The 21,293-nt window shown below is 39.2% G+C and overlaps 1 protein-coding gene across 1 annotated transcript in view; it reads right to left on the reverse strand.

Annotated features, from left to right (window-relative positions):
• The window catches only part of TSHR (thyroid stimulating hormone receptor), a 75,900-nt gene that overhangs the window by 9,509 nt on the left and 45,098 nt on the right, over positions 1 to 21,293 (reverse strand). Inside the window, exons 4-8 of the mRNA XM_075031082.1 lie at positions 20,795 to 20,869; positions 19,471 to 19,545; positions 15,873 to 15,950; positions 14,808 to 14,876; positions 4,871 to 4,948 (exon numbers count right to left, since the gene is read on the reverse strand). Coding sequence (XP_074887183.1) covers positions 4,871 to 4,948; positions 14,808 to 14,876; positions 15,873 to 15,950; positions 19,471 to 19,545; positions 20,795 to 20,869 — 375 coding nt within the window. The remainder of the gene's footprint in view (positions 1 to 4,870; positions 4,949 to 14,807; positions 14,877 to 15,872; positions 15,951 to 19,470; positions 19,546 to 20,794; positions 20,870 to 21,293) is intronic.

Genomic DNA, 21,293 nt, shown 5'->3' on the forward strand with positions numbered 1-21,293 from the left:
TCATTGCCCCAGAAAAAGGAGTATTTATCTTCTGGTAATTGTTTTCCACAGAGTTAATTTTCAAGAGTAAACAGTATTGTAAGTAGAACTTTCTTTTTGAGGAAGATGCAATGTCCACAAATTCCCATGCCAGCTAACAACAGCTAGATGCCTGAACCAAAAATGACTTGGCTTATTTTAATAAATAATTTGTTAAGTTGTTTATACTACCGAAGGTGCATATGGAAGGGCTGTATTGGTCAGACTTCTCAGGCTATTATGCAAGTTAACAAATCTCTGGTCTCTATAATTAGTTCATTAATATTAGTCTTGATAGTACAGTGCGGGTGCGTGTGTGTAATAAAGCACCAATTGGAAGCACGTTTCTGTTTCCTGTGGGAGATTTTAACGGTCATTGACATGACAAAACAATAAATAGTAAGGTTTCACTCAAGTTTCATTCATTTTTGTAATAAATTTCATTCAGCCTTCTTAAGGCAGTGCATATTTGGGAGTTTCAGAAACTATTTTGTTCCTGTTAATTCCTGAATGTCAACTAAGAGATCTGTTCAGGTGGAAGGATTCTGCTCTAAATTGTTGCTGGAAGATACCTCGCTTTATAACAAACCTTTCCTACATCACACATGCAAAATAATTCCTGGTTATCCATGGGTAACAGAAGTCCCTAAAGCTGCTATTAAAATTAAATTAAAATTTAATAATATGTTGCACCCTTCTGTACTGGTTTTGGCTGAGATAGAGTTAATTTTCTTCATAGTAGTTAGTATGGGGATATGTTTTGAATTTGTACTGAAAACAGTGTTGATAGCACAGGGATGTTTTCGTTACTGCTAAGCAGTGCTTACACAGAGTCAAGGCCTTTTCTGCTTCTCACCCCACCAGCGAGTAGCTGGGGGTGCACAAGAAATTGGGAGGGGACACAGCCAGGACAGCTGACCCCAACTGACCCAAGGGATATCCCAGACCGTAACACATCATGCTGAGCAATAAAAACTGGGTGGAAGTTTGCTGGGGCTGCTGTTGCTCAGGGACTGAGCATCGGTAGGTTGGTGGTGAGCAGTTGTTTTTGTTGCATCACTTGTTTTTCTTGGGTTTGGTGGTTTTTTCCCCATCTTTTTTTTAATTATTAAATTGTCTTTATCTCAACCCATCTTATCACTTCTACCCTTCCAGTTCTCTCCCCATCCCAGTGGGTGTGAGCAAGTGGCTATGTGGAGCTGAGCTGCAGTCCAGGGTTAAACCACAACACCTTCCTAGGCTCTATAGCTTAGGACTAGCAAGTCAAAGGATCATGATGTGAAATACTCTGACTTTTTAAATTGCTTTGATTTACTGTTTCTTACATGCCATTTTATGCCTTCTTGTGACCCTGTGGGGGACCTATGCTGGAGCAGTCTGTGCCTGAAGGACTGCAGCCTGTGGAAGGGACCCACGCTGGAGCACTTTGTGAAGAACTGCAGCCTGTGGGAAGGACTTGCATTGGAGAAGTTCGTGGAGGACTGTCTCCCATGGGAGGGACCCCACGCTGGAGTAGGGGAAGAGTGTGAGGAGTCCTGCCCCTGAGGAAGATGGAGCAGCAGAAACAATGTATGATGAAATGACCACAACCCCCATTCCCTGTCCCCCTGTGCTGCTGTGGAGAGGAGGTAGAGAAAATTGGGAGTGGAGTTGAGCCTGGGAAGGAGGGGAGTGGGGGGGAAGGTGTTTTGAGATTTGGTTTTATTTCTCATTACCCTACTCTGATTGGATTGGTAATAAATTAATTTTCCCCAAGTCGAGTCCGTTTTTCCCATGATGGTGATTGGTGAGTGATCTCTCCCTGTCCTTATCTCAACCCACAAGCCTTTTGTTATATTTTTCTCTCCCCTGTCCAGCTGAGGAGGGGGAGTGATAGAGCAGCTTTGGTGGGCACCTGGTGTCCAGCCAGGATCAAGCCACCACAAAATGTAAAACATGTCCTGAGATCAAGGCTATATATAGCTGGGCTAGCACATAGAAGATTAGAAAAATTTCAAGTAATTGGAGAAATCTAACTTGAAACACTGTGAAAACACAGAGTGAGAAGGAAGTTCTTTACAGCTATATATGCATGTCCTAGGAAGTCATCTCTAGTCCCTAAACCAAGAGGTTTCACGTAGCTCACACACATCAAAGCTAGCCCTTGCAGAGTGAGCTTACCTGGCAACATTATTATTATAGCATATGATTACCTCACTACCCTTCTCAGCGTGTCATTACTTGTTCACCTGTCTAGCATAACAACAACCCTGGTGCTTTAAATACCCACAGTAACTCCAGGAGTCAAAATCTGTGCTGCTGCAAGCTCTCACCTCCCTTAGACTTAAGATCCCAAGTGCTTTATCTTCTGCCATCCCTAGGAAGGAGCTTTTCAACCCATTGTGCCACCTGTAGCCTCAGAGGGAAGATGTGCAGTGAGCTGTATGAGACCCCAAACATAACAGGAGAGTGCACCTTGCTTTAAGACTGTGTATTAATTGTGACAAAGTAGTATCGTAATGGAAATATGGTGTCCAGGTAAAGCTGCGTCAACTGAAAGGTGTCTTTCTGGCCAGGAACAAAATGAGAAAGGGCTTCTCTGGTGCCATGTGCAATATTAAGAAAAAGTCTCATTAGCCAAATACTAATGAAAAAGGCTTACTCAGCACCAACACAGTCTCTGTCACAGTTCTCCAACAATGAGCATCTTAGTTCAGGGGTGGGTGGCCTAAGCCCTCCTGAAAGCAGAAGCAGTGGAAATGAAGGCGATCCAACTAGTAAGGAGGAAGAGGAGCAATAGCCTCCACAAAGGCTCCCTGAGCAGGTGGCTTAACAGCCCCTTTGTGAGCTTTTTCATGTTTCCCTTCTGATCTGTTGCCTTCTGCTTCCAGAACACCCTCTTTTGCTCTGCCTAGATGGCCAGTTCTCCTCCTGATGGTGGATGGACCACAGACTTGACCATGCTTTTCTTATCCAGAATGTGCAACTTTTAAGACCTGGTCAGAAAACACTACCTTCTCCCTGCTGTCTCAGGATCTGGCCACTCATGGCACAACTGAGGTTTATCCCTCAGGTGATTCAGTTATAAGAAGAAAAAAACAAAAAAGGCATGTTAGTCCTTGGCAGTATCTCGAGGGACACAGTGGGGTATGTTAACTGCCCTATTCTTCTCATACACACCTGCATCCCAAGGACTTTGCAACTTCAAATGAAGAGGCCTGGACTAGTTTCCTCTGTTTGCAGACCCTCTGGAGAGAAGCACTGAGTGGGACGGCTCACCAACTGGCAGGCAGACTTGAGGTGAGAAGGTTGTGACATAACGTTATCCCTACTGACCTATGTAGCACTGCAGCAGCTTTTTGCAGAGGGAAGGGAAGTGAAAGCAGGGAGTGAAGGGGAGGAAGAGCTAGCCTGCATGTCCTTGTGAGGATGACTGCATTGGTGCTTCCCAACTCCATCTTTCTGAGCTGCTGCAAAACGGGGTAGCTGGTGGTACATCAGGTGACACTAGGAAAGTGAGGATGACTTTAGGAAACAGACAAAATGTCACCCCAGTGTGACAGAAGTGGTTTGGCATGATTTGCTGTTGGAATGACTGATTATTATGGACTGCCCCTCCAATGTCCAATTATCCAAGGTACCCACTTCAGAAGTATGACTCCATGAATGGTCTGTGCTTCTCTCTCCCCTCAAGCCGGTACAAAGAAAACCTGATACTCCCCAACTGGTCTCAGACCCTGTTCCCAAGGACTCTGCTAATAACTTAAGTGCACCCTGTGGTAGAGAGTGATGTGGAGGAATGATGTGTCCCTGAAAGGTGGGCCCTCAGCCAGATCTTTGTCTTCACCACACAAGACAAAGTAATTTAGATGACTGAAGCAGAAAACAGGTTACCATTCACAGACAGACCTTGCAATGCATCTGACTTGAGGTGCAGGGGACAGAGAGAACCAGAGATTTGATGCTGACCTTGCCATCAAAGGTCTGTTGCAGCTTCGTACAGCAAGGACACAACTCTTCTTAGCATAAAGTGGTTATGACCAATACAACTTCTACTGTAGGTTGCTATGTCACTGGCAGCCAGCCTGATTTTCTGGAGTTGGAAAGATTCTGGGAGAAAAATAATGTCTTCTGCACCTTTTTGTTACTATAGCTAGCTACTAGGATTCCTTCTGTGAACAATACACCATTATTCTGATACAAATAAGTTGTTTTCCTGAAGAGCAGAAAGTAAACCTGATTCTTACATGGAGTGAGCACTGCTGGCACCATCTGGTTTTGCAGTGGAGGAGGGAATCCCACTTTCAGCACTTCAGTTCTTCTCATGATCACTCCTGTGCACTACGTATGTCACATGCTAAATTATTTGAGTCAGGGAATATAATTCCTCTTAAAGTTCTTAAAGTTTTTTGTTTCATTCTCTGTTGTGATTCCTAATTTGAGTGAAGTGTTCTCGGGAGGACTATAAAATCAGACTGGAAGCCAAATTACATGAGAAAGAAGAAAAGACAGCACCAGAAGTAACTTTATACTGTCTAACATTATTTTTTCATCTCTGTTTCAATTTCCTTTACACGTGTGCTACTAGAGTCCTTAGTTTGTATTACAGTTGTACTACAGTTGTACAGTCATAAGACAGACTGTAATACAGAATCTTTAAGAAGAAAAATTGGTAGGAACAGTATTTCTAATGTAAGATGCAAGTATTTCTTAAACCAGTTCCCTAAAGCACAGCTTTTGTTACTGATAACTCTTTTTGTAAACATGCCATTCCCATCCCTGCTGCTCTGCTGCTAATAATGGTTGGAAAGAAAGTGCAACCTAAAATAATATTATTTTTAAAGATTTCTTTACTTCATTTTCTCCTACTCACAGTAGAGTTGGTCCACTGTGCACTCCCAGAAATGCATCATCATTGATAACTTCCAGGTATTTGTTCTTGTGCAGATAGCTGCAGAAACAAACAAAACACAGTGATTTGGAAATAGTTATCCACAGGTTAAAGAAGATCTTTTAGTTTACTTGCCTAAGCAGATCTACAAAAGCAATAAGGGCCATCCTATCCCAACAACATATTGAAGCATAATCAGTTACTTCATTTTCTGTGTACCCAAGGAACAAAATACAGGTTTGCCATTTTGAAAATAAATTCCTCAACAAATAATAATTTATTTTGCATATTTATTTATTTATCTATCTTTGCTCCATATTCTTTTTGTCTCTCTGTCATAGACTGTCGTGGTTTAACCCCAGCCAGCAACTAAGCACCACGCAGCCGCTCACTCACTCCCCCCCATCCAGTGGGATGGGGGAGAAAATCGGGGAAAGAAGTAAAACTCCTGGGTTGAGATGAGAATGGTTTAATAGAACAGAAAAGAAGAAACTAATAATGATAATAATAAGACTAATAAAATGACAACAGTAGTAATAAAAGGATTGGAATGTACAAATGATGCGCAGGGCAATTGCTCACCACCCGCCGACCGACACCCAGCCAGTCCCCAAGCGGCGATTCCCTGCCCCCCCTTCCCATTTCCTAAACTAGATGGGACGTCCCATGGTATGGAATACACTGTTGGCCAGTTTGGGTCAGGTGCCCTGGCTGGGCATGAGATGCTGAAAAATCCTTGACTATAGTCTAAACACTACTGAGCAACAACTGAAAACATCAGTGTTATCAACATTCTTCACATACTGAACTGAAAACATAGCGCTGCACCAGCTACTAGGAAGACAATTAACTCTATCCCAGCTGAAACCAGGACATAGACATAGAGACACATGCACATACACTGTATCTTCAGGTAAATATCTGTGAGGATGAGGTGAAATATATTGTTTTGCTTTCATCAGAATGAGGTACAGCGAATTATATGATACTTACAGGAACACATCATGAACAAGCATGAAAATAATTCCCTGCTTGTTTTGACTTTGATAATAGAAGTTTTAAGTGCTTTAAAGTCTCCATAGCCAAGTGGAGGCTCCCATATACAGGTCAACAGTTATGAATGAAGTTTTGTTATAAGAGCAGCAAAAGAGGGAGAAGTAGGATAAATCTGAAGGAAAAAAAATATAAAACTTATGTAAAAAAATAAATAAATTCTAAAGTCTTGGGAAAACCGTGAACAATTTCCTGAGTAGCAATTTTTCCTATCATTACATGATTGATGTAATCAAGGACCAAAATTAATTCCCATCACTCTGGAAACTGACATATAAGAAAGTGTGGATTCCAGAAGTGGGGCATTTACAGAGTTGAGTTAAAGGCGCATGATTAAAAACGGGCAATGCAAGACTACTGAACACTCAAAATATTAACATAACCCAAGTGGAACAATCAATTCAGTTCTGTGTTTCTAGATTTAAAAGTGACTGATCTAGAATGAATCTTGATTTTTTTTTTTTTTTAAGCTGGATTCCTGTTTACCATGGTTGGAAACTGCCATTTGAGAAACTTATAAATACATGGATTATTACTGCAGGTAATTCAGTCAAGTTCCAAATTGCTTTAGAGAGGCCTTTCTGTCCAAGACTTTTGTTCTCAATGGCCTAATGGAATTTATGGGTTTTGTGGCAAGACTTGGGAGAAATAATTGGCTTCAGTAGTTAGAAATAATTGGCTTCAGTAGTTCCATAATTACAGGTGTACAAAGAGAAAGCATAAATTAAAAAACCTGCAGGAACAGTAGCAGAACGGGCATTCTGCTTTTCTGCCAGAGTCACAGTGGACGTACAGTACTGAGCACATTTTATGACATTCTGTGAAGAGCAGATATACACAGAACATGATGAAATGGAAAACCAAGAGTTATTTTTATGCATACAGTGCCAGCTTGTGTGTATTAGTTGGGTATATTTGACATACATAGAGTTAGATTAAAAATGTGGTTTTGGAACAATTGTCCAGCTAAAAACTACTTCACAAAACACAACAGGCATGTTAATTTCCTTGACCAGGTGGCTCCTCCTGGTTAGCCAGGAGAGGGGAGGACTGCAGTTATAAGAGCTGGATCTCCTAAACACACAGACAGGAATATGCTGAATTAGCTGAGCAACGAAAAGAGACTGAAGATTAGGTTGCAATATATACATACTTACATATATACATGTGTATATATGTACACGTGAATACTACTGTGATAATTCTTTCCCTAAGCCAGCAATTAAACCCTAGATGGTGTTTTTACTTAGTTCAATCATCTTCTGTCACAATGTTTACAAGAGAAGCAGCTTGCAGGCATCAAACTTAGTCATGCTTTTTAACTTAATTTAGATGGAAGTTGAAATCTTGTCATGAGACTAAGAATCATTTACCAAATATAGTAGTCCCTGGAGGAGGATGGAGGAGCATCTAGCTCTCTTGGCTGAGGGGCACTATATAAAGCAAGGAGACAAAACAGTCCAAGCATTTTGTTGACGTATGATGAGAAAAACTCTGAGAGAGGTTTGAACCAAAGCAGCAAAGGGGATAGTACAGCTGCAAGACTGCACTTCAGGGCAGAAATGCAATGCAACCCATTAACGAGGACAACACAGAAAATTGCCAAGGAAAGTTGTCAAGGGGAATGTATGTTCCCCTTGCTGAAATAATGGCAAAATGGTCAATGCTATAAAGGCCCTGAAGGACCATGGTGCCTAGGCAGAAGAGACTTGTAGCACCTGTGACTATCCCAGTTATAAATTTTATCAATTTTTCTGTACAGTGGAAAAGGTAAAGTCTAATGGCCTCAGTAGCAAATCACAGATTAAAGCATGAGGATGCAGTCTATGAGCAACAACATGGTCCATAGACTGCAATATTATAGGTAGCTCAGGTCCAGCAGAAGCCGGAAGAGGAACTCATAGCGACGTGACAACAGTGGGCGACCCAGGCCCAACAACTACAAGCGTCAGGATTGCTTGACATTTCACCAACAAGGGTACAGGACTGGTGGAGGCCTTGTAGCGCAAGACTAAAGAAAGAGAAGATGACTGCAGATGATGACCGTAAAGCATTGCTCAAGAGGAGACGATGCAGTCCTCAGTCCAACTAAAGGACAGAAACTTTGCAGACAGCCTTATGGAGGTCATGTTTCACATGGTAGATAAAACCAGAGAAATGCCCAATGATAAGATCAGCAGCAAAAGAGAGAAATAGGAGAAAAACCAACAATATTGCAAATGAAGCCAGGTGACATTGCTCAGAATTTAGGAATTTCCTAAAATTTCAGAGTGCAGTTGGCAGAGAAATGATAAGATGCCCAGACCAGACTTATTAAAGAAATTAAAGGAAATGAAAGGAGAAAGAATTTGATACTAGTGATGCAAGCAGTGATACCTCAAGCAGAGAGGGATGTTTGGTACTGTAACTGCTATAAACATTTTAAAGCTAGCTTTTGATGTAGCTAGGAAGACAAAAAATACAATAGAAATCTTGTCATAACAGATTTCAGAGGCTGTCCGTGAAGTTGCTGGGAGCTGTGCCCATTGTGCCAGTTAGTGGCAAAGATACAAAGGTCAAACCTTTCCTAATTGTAAGTTCTGTAACATAAACACCATTTGAGATGGTGGCTGTGGAGATAATTGAATTGACTCAGAAAAGTGCAGAAGGCCACTATTTTATCTTTGTGCCAGAAGAGTCTTTCAAATTCAGAGAGACGAACTTGGGTTTAGCTGTAAAAATAATGAAGTCAGAGCAATTGTTTCTTGGTATGGAAAAATCAAGTAAAGATTCTAATCTTGTCCTGGTTGAAGTCATTGGCAAATTTTCCATAACATTCACTAGATATAAGCTTATATTGATCACCATGGTGAGAAATGAGAAGTAAATGCACTTCGGCTGGGTTACACAACACAAAGTCTTAGGGAGCCAAGCCAGAGGAACACTTCTGGCATGTCATTCATTGGACATTACCCATGCCTAAAGCCTTTTTTCTTACAGAGGAAAATAGCTTCATCTCTTCAGCTATTGTTGTTTGAAATAAGCTTTCATTCTTTAGAAATATATGGCATTCTAGTATCACCTGACATTTGTGTTTTCTGAGAACTGACTTCAATATTCTGTAAACGACAACCTAGTCCCTTTTTTTGCAAGCTTTTGCTTCAATTTGCAAATTTCCTCATGATTTTGTCTGCAAATCTAATAGAAAAATTATTAAAACCAGAGCAAGAGCTAAGAATCAATCCAAGATTTCAATCAACATCTAGGTTGTAGTTTTGAAGGCCACAAAAACCTGCCTGACCTAATAAAACCTGCCTGCTTTAGTAACTAGACATTATACAACCAGATAGTTGCTTGTCAAATTTTGAAATATTTTCCCCTGATATTTGAACACCATAGTGAGTGATAAACCTGAAATACAATAGTTTACGTATGCAATAAAAATCTTCAAACTTACAAATAGAAACAACTAGCTAGAGACTTTCGGGAAGTTCATAACCATGTGTTACCAAGGAAGGGCTGCAGTGTTAGCTGCCAGTTTTCACATACATGAGTCAGGCTCATCAGAATGTACAATTTCCTGATGCTAATTGATTTCAGTTGTTTAAGCCCTTTTATTTTGACAGGTATCTCTGGTAAATGGAAAGAATAAGACTTTGGTAAATATTAATTTGACAAAGAAAGTTTCTGTATAGCCAGTATAGCTCCTAAGAGTGCCTTTAATCCTGTTGTTACTGATAGCTAAATGGTATAGAATGTAATTTAAATACACTGCAGAAAAGAAAAACCACAACAGTGGTACCCATGTATCTAAACAAATGTTGGAAGTCTTGGAAATCACAAGTGTAAAGTGGAATATCTATCCTCAGTGGGACACCAGACTAATAGTCATTTTGGAAAGTTGGTGGAAGGCAATCACATAGACATGAATACCACAGTGTCAAGTATGCAGGAAAGCTGGAGTAGTAAATGCTGAATCTGGAGTAGGATATGCTGATGGTTTCATAGTGCTGTAAGTAGAAGGCAGCTTTTCTTTTTTTTCCTTCTTTTAATCAAATCAGATCAGTAAGCTAACTATGCCAGTGACTAACACAGAGTCTCTATGGACTCAAGATCCAGGGGTAAGTGGGAAAAATACTGCATTAAGTCTCAGCCTTACCAGAAAACAACATGGCTGCAGTGTGCTGAGTAGGGTCTTCCGAGGACATGAAAAAAAAATGCATGCTTCATAAATCAACAGGTTAGAGAGTCCACATGAGGAAAAGCAACTTTCGATTTCAGCTTAAGTAAGTGGCACACATGCTCTGTTTGAAAATGTTACAGTCTAAAGTCTGTTTTATAAGAGCAACCACCAGGTATGATATTCAGCAACTCTGTAGGACCAAAAGAGCTGAAGAGTACACCACCGCTATAGTATCCAAAAAGGAGATAGATATATATATAGATAGATAGATATGAGAAAACTTACTTAAAAATAAACAAAAGTATGACAGTTAAATTATTGAGGGCATTCTGGGAGCTCTTTAGGGACACCATTTTGGAGATACAGAGCAAACGTAAAAAGCATGAGATGATAATTCAAAATCTTCAACTGAGATTAAAAACACTGAAAAGTCTGAAGATACTGTTACAAAATATTTTACTTTTACCAAAAGTGTATTTTCTTCTGGGGGTGAAGGATATGAATGAAAAATGTTGACCAGCTACTTCAACTAACTAACATATAGTTCCACATACATTTCTTTTTTTTCAGTGTTAAAGGATTTCTATTTCTCTTACTCCATAGTCCAAGGTCATTCATACCATCCCCCATATTGTAGCTGGACATACCTTTCTCGGTGGTTTTTCTTAAACTGGATTATTTCACTGATAAGGTTTTACTGCAGTCCCACAACCAATTTTATCAGCATAGGGAGTGATGGAATAAGAATGAACAGCCAGATGAGGGAAAAAGGGAGGCTTAGCAAAATTTTCTTCCAAAGGATCACTTAGTTAAAAACCAAGTAAAGTTACCGAAGTTCCTAGTTGGAATACCTCCCTGGTTTATGGAATTGTGCATTACTTGATAGTATCTGCTTGCCTTCTTTCAGCTTCTGATTTTAAAATAAGGCAGCAGAGCTTAACAAACACAGAGAAAAATAATATGTTGCCACACATTTAAGTATCACCACTATAGTATTAAATGGGCTCTGGACATGTAATGGTAATCTATCTGTGCATCCTGTTGGACTATGAAATGCAGGTTAAAGAAAGGGAGAACAGGCAAAAGAGATACATTGGTAAATGAGCAGTATTAACAATTCATCATATGTTTTTTCTACACCATTGTTTATCTTGACTCTGAGCTAAGCCAAGCATTGTAAGTGAATGCAAAGTAAATATATTCCCTTGGAGTTTATTTTTGTGATTTTGAGATTGCACACTTTCCATTTCAGTAATATAGACAGCTCTGTAAAAGCTCATCACAAATATATTTGCCATTCACTGGAAATATTTTTTAAAAGATCTTCTTTCCTCACCACTTTCCTTACAGAAATAAACACTGGTCCAGGAGCACCACTTTGCAGAAGTCTGCAGGAATGATGCAGTTCATGGACCTTAATCATGTGTTAGAACGAGAGATTCAAGTTTCAGGTGAATGCTGTTCAGTAAAAGTGTCATTTGGCCCTTCATTCCTGGTTCTTTACTTTGTAAAACATATACAGCAATACTGTGGTTTGCTGTAAAACACAGATCCTTGTTGGATGAGAAGATTTATTAGGTAGTGCTATTATTCAGTATGATAATGGAAACCATTTATGCATGGTTCCACACCTATATCTGCATTGATTGTTTTGATGTCTTTGAATTATATAGGTCTTTTAATACCGCAAGAGTGGTAGAAAGGCACACTGCATGGTAGAAGGTAGCCTCCGAGATTCCCAAAATGTCTTCTGATTTATGGATGGAACATGGAGTCTTTGAATGATTTGTCAAAAATTAATTATTGTTTTCAATTGTTTTCCTTTTTTACTTGTTTTCCTCCTTGAGGTCATCAGTCAAAACCCATTAACATTTCTTTCCCTCACTCTTTTCCTCTTACTTTCTTTTTGCTCCTAGTTTCATCAAGTCCAAAGGACCTTGGATCAGATCCTGAGGAAAACAGGTACTTTTTTTGCTATACAGTGGTAGATAAACAGGAGTTCAAATTAGAAATGTCAGAATACAGAAAAGGAAATATTTGCCTTTTGCATTAACTTAATGCTGCTGCTAGAAGCAACAAATCTCCAAGCTTGCACTTAGCAAAATTATACCTTATCTTGGCATAGGTTAACCAAACTACTTCAGAAAATTAGTTTAGAAATTTCAGTGTAGTTTATCAAACAGATAAAGGCTTTATCATTGATGTTCAGCTCCTTAGTGTGCCTTGTAAATCTGGAGCAGTGCTTTTCTCCAAGTAAACGTCATACAATTTAATTAGGAGAAAACTGTTTGTTGTAATAAACCATTTTTACTGCTGGTAGATAAAGCCCTGAAAGTAAGCCTGGTTTTAATTCTCTTGTGGTTTGGTTTTTTTTGTTTGTTTGTTTTTAATTTGCTTAACTAGTGCATCATAGCCAGGCCCTGGAAAGATTCACTTGGAATCATAGAGTATCTCAGGTTAGAAGGGACCCAAAAGGATCATCAGGTCCAACTTCCTGCTCCTTTAGTTTTACCTAAATCATATGACTGAGAGCATCATCCAGATGCTCCGTGAACCCTGACAGTCTTGGTGCCATGACCACTTCCCTGGGGAGCCTGTTCCAGTGACTGACCACCCTCTCAGTGAAGAACCTTTTCATAATCTCCAAACTGAACTTCCCCTGACACAGCTTCATGCCATTTCCTCGTGTTCTGTCGCTGGTCACCAGAGAGAGGAGATCAGCACCTCTCCCTCTCCTGAGGAAGCCGTAGTCTGCCATGAGGTCACCCCTCGGCCTTCTCTTCTCCAAACTGAACAAACCAAGTGACCTCAGCTGCTCTTGGTAAGGCTTGCCCTCGAGGCCTTTCACCATCTTGGTCGCCCTCCTCTGGACACACTCTAACAGTCTGATGTCCTTCTTATACTGAGGCCCCCAAAACTGCCCACGGTACTCGAGGTGGGGCTGCACCAGTGCAGCGCAGGGTGGGACAATCACCTCCCTCGACCGGCGAGCTATGCTGTGCTGGATGCACCCCAGGACACGGTTGGCCCTTTTGGCTGCCAGGGCACACTGTTGACTCATATTCAACTTGACATCAGCCCAAACACCCAGATCTCTTCCCATGGGGCTGCTCTCCAGCCTCTCATCCCCCAGTTTGTATGTATAAGCAGGATTACCCCACCCCAGGTGGAGAATCCGGCACTTGCTCTTGTTAAATTTCATACGGTTGGTGATTGCCCAGCTCTCAAGTCTATCCAGATCTCTCTGTAAGGCCCTCTACCCTCAACACCTTAAAGAATACTAAAATACTCTTAAAGAATACTAATTACAAACTTTTTCTGAAAGTAAGCAAACAGTATCTGCAGAACCTAGTATGTGTTTCCTGCTTCTCTACTTCCACCCACTCCAATAAAGCAGATGTTTAGGACTCCAGATCTTCTAAAACTACATTTTCACTCGATTCTTTAATAATAAGGAAAAATTCCAAAAAGGCCAGAAGCAATAGCACTTGCACGCTATCAGAGAAGCAAAAAGAAAAATTCCTACAAAATCATCTCCAACCCGTGTTTCATCAAAATGTAAGAAATGGAAGAGCCAACACAGTTAATATATTGGCTAAGGCTTAGAAGGGTTTTAAGTATTGCATATACAGCTTAGAGGGATTCAGTCAAGACACTGGATTCATTTTGCCATATTTTACATATTGCAATTTCTGTGGGCACTAGTACAAACACTATGTCATCATGAAAAACTTCCTTTCTCATATGAAAGTTCAAAGTAACTGAACTAATGTGAGTAAAATAAGACCTATTCCAGGTCTTTAGTTGAACTTAAACCTTTCAAAATTTAAGAAGTCTAGCTAGCTAATAAGGAAAATAAAGGCAGTTTGGAAAGATTAAGACCATGTGAAGGATGCTCTTATAGAATTCTTATAGACTTCAAGCCCAATTTAAAATAAAGTACTGAAAATAATCGTATCTATCCTGATACCTCTCTGGTTAATTTAAGAGATCATGATGAAGTAATTTCTTTACTCATGAGACTGCCAGCCAGACTCTTCAGTCAAGCCTCTGCAGGACCAGAGTAAGCTCTGCCAAAGTGAATGGAGCCTCTGGAATTGAGATTTGTTCTGTGTTAATGATTGAGGCAGATGATTTGGGCTATGGTGTAAAAAGGATATTCGGACACTAAGTATTAGTTTTCCAGAAACTATAAGAAGGTGAAGGCAAAGCTCAAATGGTTGCTTCACACTTTTGAGATGCCCATCTCCCATTTCCAATGCAACTGACTGGTTCCTCTGAATTGCTTCCAACACCACTCCCTTTGTTGCAGATTAGAGTTTTCTGTGAAAGGCCTGCTACCATTATCACTGCTACACTTACTAAAATAAACTGTCTTGTAAGTAAAACAGCACAATTATCTTCCAAATTCTCTTAGAAATGTTACTGATCAGAAGAAATTTTATTGTAGCTTTAAACCAGAACAAAACTCACACTGGAATTACCTGCCATGATTTTATTTCTGAGCTATAAATATACATGCCAAATGAAAGCATACTGCAAAAGACATTAAGTGCCAATATTTTTATCGCTGGCTGAAATTAATACCCTCTCTTTGCTCCTTAAAAATAATTAGAATAAGATATGTATTTGAGAGCCTCCAACAAGCATAGAGTATTTATTATATATTTTTTTTCTGAAAGAAGAGAATGATCTGCTACTTACATAGCATCCAGATTTGTCCCATTAAAAGCATGGCCTTGGATGCTGGTAAAACCATTATTGTAGAGTTTGCTGCAAGTTAAAAAAAAAAAAAAAAGTGTATTTTGGGTTGCTTCAATACCTGAATACCTAACATCTTATGTATCATTTTTCTTGGCAACAGCACATTTATGGATGGATTAATTTTAATCTCTTGAAGAAGAAGCAATTATAGTGCAAGGTCAAACAAATGCCCAGCAGCATTCTTGAGTGTAGCTGAATCAAGAATACCATGTAGCAGGTATTCTGTCTTTTACTTCTTTTTACAGCAAAGACAGAACTAGACTAAAACAATTTACTATAACTTTCCCACCCTCAAACTAAAAACAAGGAAACAAAATTCTGCTAGGACTGATTAAGGAAGGCTAAAGGAATTAATACCTAGCAAAACAGGTATGATTTTACTGTCAGGCCTGCCCAAGTTTCAAGAATTCATTCTTTTGCTCACTTAGAGCAAAAGGATTTTTTAAAAAAATTTGTTAGAATTCATTCTTTTGCATTCTAGTGCTCTTCCCCCTAGTTGAGGTCATAACTCATTACAGTCATGTTCACTCCCCTCAGCCCTTTCTTGTGGCTCACATTGTGTATGACTTGCATAACTGAACTTTTTTTAACAATTTTCCTTCAAATATAACTCTTCTGACATTTTCCACCCATTAGTTTTCATGGTATATGCCACTTAGGTTGCAAAAAAGTTAGACCCATTTCTAACCATATTGTAGCTTTACAGAAGGAGAACTCTGCAAACTTTTCCCTTTGATTTTCTCCAGTATAACCATTCACTGGCATTAGAGTCATACAAAAGCAAAACCACTTCGGTCAAGCCAGCTTAAAGAAAAGCAGCAGGGCTGATTCAAATCACTGTCAAAGTAAAGGATTTATGCAAACTAGATTATGGATACTACCTGTCTATGGTGTTTCTCTGTTACAAACTACTAGAAAGTGGGATGGGATTTTTTTTTTTTTTTTAACAATTTACCATATCTTGAGAGAGGCAATTGCCTTGTGACTTAAACTGAAAGAACTTACAGAGTTAGAGATTCATTACAAAGCCCATGGAAAGCATTTGCAGGCACTGAAGTCATGAAAGGATTATCTGCGATTTCACTGAAAAAGAAGACAAAACTTCACAATCAAACATCTGCCCAACAGAGCTTCTCCAGAACAGTTTTACTATTCGTTGTTCTCTGCCTTGATAATAAACAGAAGCATAGAATAACTTGTTTAGTTATATCTAAGGCCAGAAGATACATGTGGGATGATTAAAAATCCAGCATGCTCTAGCATCCAGGAAGTGAGTTGTGAAGTAGATAAGTTTTATAGTCCTGACTAGGTGTGCCAGCCTGTGTGATTATAGTGGTTAACAGCACAGACAGGTCCCTTGTCTCATAAGCCAGAGAATTAGCAAAGTAAATAATGCTGCAGCGTCAACTGAGCCAGCCCAAGTGACTTTAGAGCTGAGATCCTGCTCTCTAGCTAGGCTCAGATAAGACATCAGGTAATACGTTATTCAGGACAGAGGCATTTCACTTTACAGAAATGCATCTAGCACAAGTGAAATAACTTATTATATGATCTAACCTAATGATTATTCTGAACTCTTGTCCAAAGCAGTGTTTCACTATCCGTCATTACTTAAATACTTCTTTACTCCCACTCTACAGTCTTAATAAATACTGTGTATCTTCAGACCAAAACTCTGTTGTGACAAAAGGGACAAAGAAAAACTAAAGAGATTTACTACAACTAAACTGGAGAGACGAGAGAGTAAAAAGCTGGTAGAAACCAAGGGTTTCTTTGTTCAGCAAAGTGTCTGATTGTCCTTTTTCTGCTTTTTCCTGAATCCTATTATAGTCTGGAAACCAAAATATTCTGCAAATTTTTCTTTTCTTCAGCTTGTGGGATTAGATGTGGTCTAGTAAGGCAAGACCATAACGCCCATGGGCCGAGAAGTCCTAACAGCTGCCCATGTGACAGGAACAATTTCATTCCTTTTCTGTGCTATACACGTGCACGTATATGTGCTAACACTGAACTGCACTACAACCATTTTCATTCTGCGTAGTTTTCACCGATAGGTAGTTTCCACCACAAGTCATTTGACATTTTTCAGATTGGTTCACTTTTCTAAACAAATGTTTACTTGTAAGTTGCTTGACCTCAAAGACCAATAGTGATATAATGAATACTTTTTCCCCAGCTATACTGTATTCATCATTTAGAAACCTATTATTCTTCAAAAGTAAATTTTTTTTTTTCTCAATGAAAGAAACAAAAAGGCTATCTTTCATTGGATAGCAATGTTTAGAAATACCTCCCTTGAAAGTGCAGGTCTACTCTTTAAGAAGACTTTAGCAAGTAAGACCTATGTTTATTTTTTTTTAGTGATCTTTATAAAAAATTTTCAAGGTAGAAGTAAAACAATGTTTTGCTATCTGCCACTTAGAAAGTCACTGAGTGGTTGGAAGCAAGGACACAGATGGTTGTATAAACTGCTTCTGTTTCATCTAGTCTATTTAATTATTGGTTCTCTCTACTCAGTAAGGGTAGTGTTTAATTTACAATCTAGTAGAGCTTAATCTAAGCTAAAGCCCTTTTGGTCTTTGAGGAATTCCCTAATAGCTCTTCAAATGTAGGTGTATCCAACTCAGAGCTCTGGGTGACTCAGGTTTCAATCTTGGAGGCCAACAGCAGAGGCAAACATAGCAGCTCCAGGTTTTGGAGCGCGAGTTAGCATAAGGCTTACCTCTAGACTCAGAAGATCCTTGGGAGGGAAGATCTTATTGCTCACTACAAGTCTCGACTCTTTAGCAAAACAACCAGCATTTCTACATTGCTCTGAGGTTCGTCTTGCCAATAGCAGACCATGAATGCAGTGGGACTGACCATTCTCAACTAAGAACAGCCCTTAGCAGCACTGAAACAATGCCTGGGGTAGACCATCAATCATGACTTTGCAAGTCACCTTCTAGCATAATACTTCTTATTTTTAATAGCCTTTTACCTAGCCCATTCAGCAGTTAAGGTTCTTCTAGCTGAACACTGCTACAATATAAGATTGTTAACTCCTCTCTAGGACTAAGTAGCGAACAAGATAGTTTTACCTTGTGTCAGCCTGCAAGTCTTCATCTGAACTGATCTTCCTCCTCGGCTTGATTACAACCCAGAATTTGAACTTAAATTGCAGGTTAGGGCACAAAGATGGATGTCATCTGAATACCAAGAAACACCTGGGTTTTTTGTTTACAGCAGAACTCTTTGTTTCTGAAATACTTTAAGGATAATAGTGGGAGACTCCCCTCCCCCCATTTGTGTTCCCTTTCTCTTTCAGCAAGAAATTGTTCTGCAGTTTGCTTCAAGTATTATTAAAAAAAAAAGACAAGGAGGAGGTATCTTTAAATCAGTTAAAGTAAAGGGGTTTTAAGGCATGCAAAAGGAAGAAGGTCTTAGTGTTATGTCAGAGTGCCTTATGTGAGCAAACCCAACTAAATTAGCAAAGCTTGCTAACAGGCAAATTCTTTCCAGCTGAGGACTTTAGTTAATGAGAGATGGCTCCACCTAGGAAGTCTAGCTTAAAAGTAGGCAATTGTCAGTTCTGGTGCTTTGGTCCTTCAGTGGGATTATAGACTTGTACTGGCAATGTAACTCTACAAGTAAGGCTGGTTAAGGGCATTTAGGCAAAGTGTGTGTTCATAGAAGCCTACACTGTTAATCTTAAAGAGCATGCATCTCATTCAGCTACTCTGAAAAAAGCATGAGTGACAGAAGGGAGATGGGTAGTCCTCTTTTTTAAAGACATGCTGTGCCAGCCTGAGCTGACCTCACTACTAAGGCTGTCATGAAACCAAGGTGCTCCTGGTCTAGTGACTTAAAAGCTCTACTTTCTTTCTCAGCTTTTGCAATTTGCCTTTTAAGCTCCTTTTCTGTTTTCTTTATTAAAACATTAATTGTATAAAGCAACATATTTTGGATAAAATAAGTCTTCCCCAAAATCTTCCTAAAAATGTGAGCTCAGCCAACACTGAGCTTTTTAAAGGTGTGATGATTAATAATTGCTCTTAAGACTGTCCAGTTCTCCTGCTGTTGAGTCTTCTGTACTCAGGGTGGGGTCAGAAGAAAGAAGGCAGACAGCCAGTGGAGGTTATGGTTCAACAATATAGGAGCTCAGTGAAGAGTAGCATCAGAAAATGTGCAATATGAGCTCACCATGCCAGCACAAATTTGTTAGAAGAATGTGGATAGGATGATTTCATGTTAGCAGGCTGTATGTCAGATCAGGTCCTGTGTGTCACACTATTCTGACTTCAGACTAATTCAGGTATTGCACAGCCATTACAAAAACAAAATAAAAGCAAAAGGCCTGTAGAAGTTGTGCATCATGTGCTTTGGCTAATTCAAGAGAAATGCTCTTTTGTGTCCATGTCTCTCATCCAGGTCAAATGTATAGTGCTAGGTGACCTGGCATTTTCCAGATTTGGTACTAATGATGACTGAAATATAGGTTAAGGAAAAATGCTTTGTCAGACTTAATTTGATATTTTTTCTCCAAAATGGAAGCCTTTGCTATAGGTTTTCTTGGGATCTGAGGATGGCAGTGTTCTAATCAGCTGTGAGGACAGATACTCACAGTAAAAAGTTCACATCAGATGAGTAGATTTTGGTGAGGTCTGGAAATGCTTTGAGTCCAGTATTAAAAATACCACTGAAAGAGAGAAGAAACAGGAAGAATTACACGTACTGGATCACTGAACAACCACAAAAAATGTATTTAAAGCATTCAACAGTGCAGGACAGTTATTTCCTCCTCTCTATTGTCAATCAATTAATTTATAATCAACTGTCCAAAATACAAGGATGCAAGAACAATTAAAAAAAAATAAAAATACCAGATTTATTATAAATTATAGAATCTAAAAAATGGGAACACAAAATAATAAGACAGCTAAGGAGATCCGCAGAGGGAAGTAGCCTGTGAGGTGGGTAGGGAGAAGAAAAATTATAATTCTGGATTCACTTGAGAGATTAAGGCTGCTTCAGATAATAGTCTGGACCCCCAAATCCTCCATCTTTCATTGAGGCTAAGAGCTGTTCAAATAGCTCTAAAAAGGGAAACTGTCTTCAAATGTGAATACAGTTAATGACCCTTATTTCTGAACTCCTGCAGAGTGGGAATAACTTAACAAAATATAGTTCTCAATTTTTAAAACTATTCTCCTGAAACGAAGTTGTTTTGACTACTTTCTTTTTATTGCTTTCAGATCTATAGGAAAAATCTGGAAACATCTTTCCTCTTTGCTGCTACCCTCACCACACACATACACACAGTCTTTTCTAGAGTCTTCCAAACATTACTCAAAATCACAGAAGTTATTCTCTTTCTCATCTCTCTTTCCTATGCTGTAATTTTAGAATTTCATGGTCTGGTTACTCTGTGCTGCTCTTTAGACACTTGATGGGAATGCAGAGAATTCTTCAGGATTTCTTTCTGCCATAGAGGTCATATGAAATCAGGTGTCTATAGATGGGCTTGTCACATTTAGCTGGCAGGTATGCTTTAAAACCCTGTGTAAATATCTAGTAAATATAAAAGATGTGTATATTTCTGTTATGTCCCTTCTCGCTATTTCCTACAAAAATATAGTAAGACAGCACTTATAAGAAGAAAGCCAGCTGTGGAATTTTGCCAAGGAAAGATTAGTGTATTCCAGACATTTAATGGATAAGAAGAATGGCAAAATTACTGATGAATTTGTGAATGTGTTTTCCTTTCTTGCAAAAGTAGTCAAAGTTCCAACCCCTACCCTAGCTGGCTTTCTGTCAGTAAAATAAAGCAACAGGGGAAAACATTGCAAACAGTTCCAAAATGAAATGCCAAGAAACAAAACTGCTATAGTGTAAAGAGTCATCTGTGAGGCTTAAGTGCCAACTTGTTACAGGTGCTAAATACTTACAGGTATTTCAAAAGTGGGAGATTCTTAAAGGCATCTGGATCTATATAATCCAAGTTTCTAAGATTTCGAATTTCACTGTAAAAAAGGGAGGAACATTACCGCATTGATCATTAATATTTAGTTATTTATCATAACAGAAATCAGCAATGTTAAAATGAAATTTCAGGGACCTAATTCCTGCAAATAGCTTTTGTACTGGCCAGCACTAGCTCAAGACCACTATGCATTCTGAGCAATCTTACAATGGTGAATTACCATCTGGAGAGATGCGATCCTGGAGACTGGCTAGTTTAAGCAAGGGGGGAAGAAGCACCTGAGTTTTGATTATGTATCCTTTGTCCGCATGGTCCTAAAATCAAAGCAATCGCCTGTGGTGACCATGATGAGAGTTTTGTGTCTGCCAAGTTGAGTAAAAAGAAAAGTTAAGCAAAACTTTCAGTATTGATATATAATAATCCTATCAATTTACAACCATCTATTTAGCTTATAATTTTATGTC

This window comes from Buteo buteo, chromosome 6 (assembly GCF_964188355.1).
Source record: "Buteo buteo chromosome 6, bButBut1.hap1.1, whole genome shotgun sequence".
Lineage (NCBI taxonomy): Eukaryota > Metazoa > Chordata > Aves > Accipitriformes > Accipitridae > Buteo > Buteo buteo.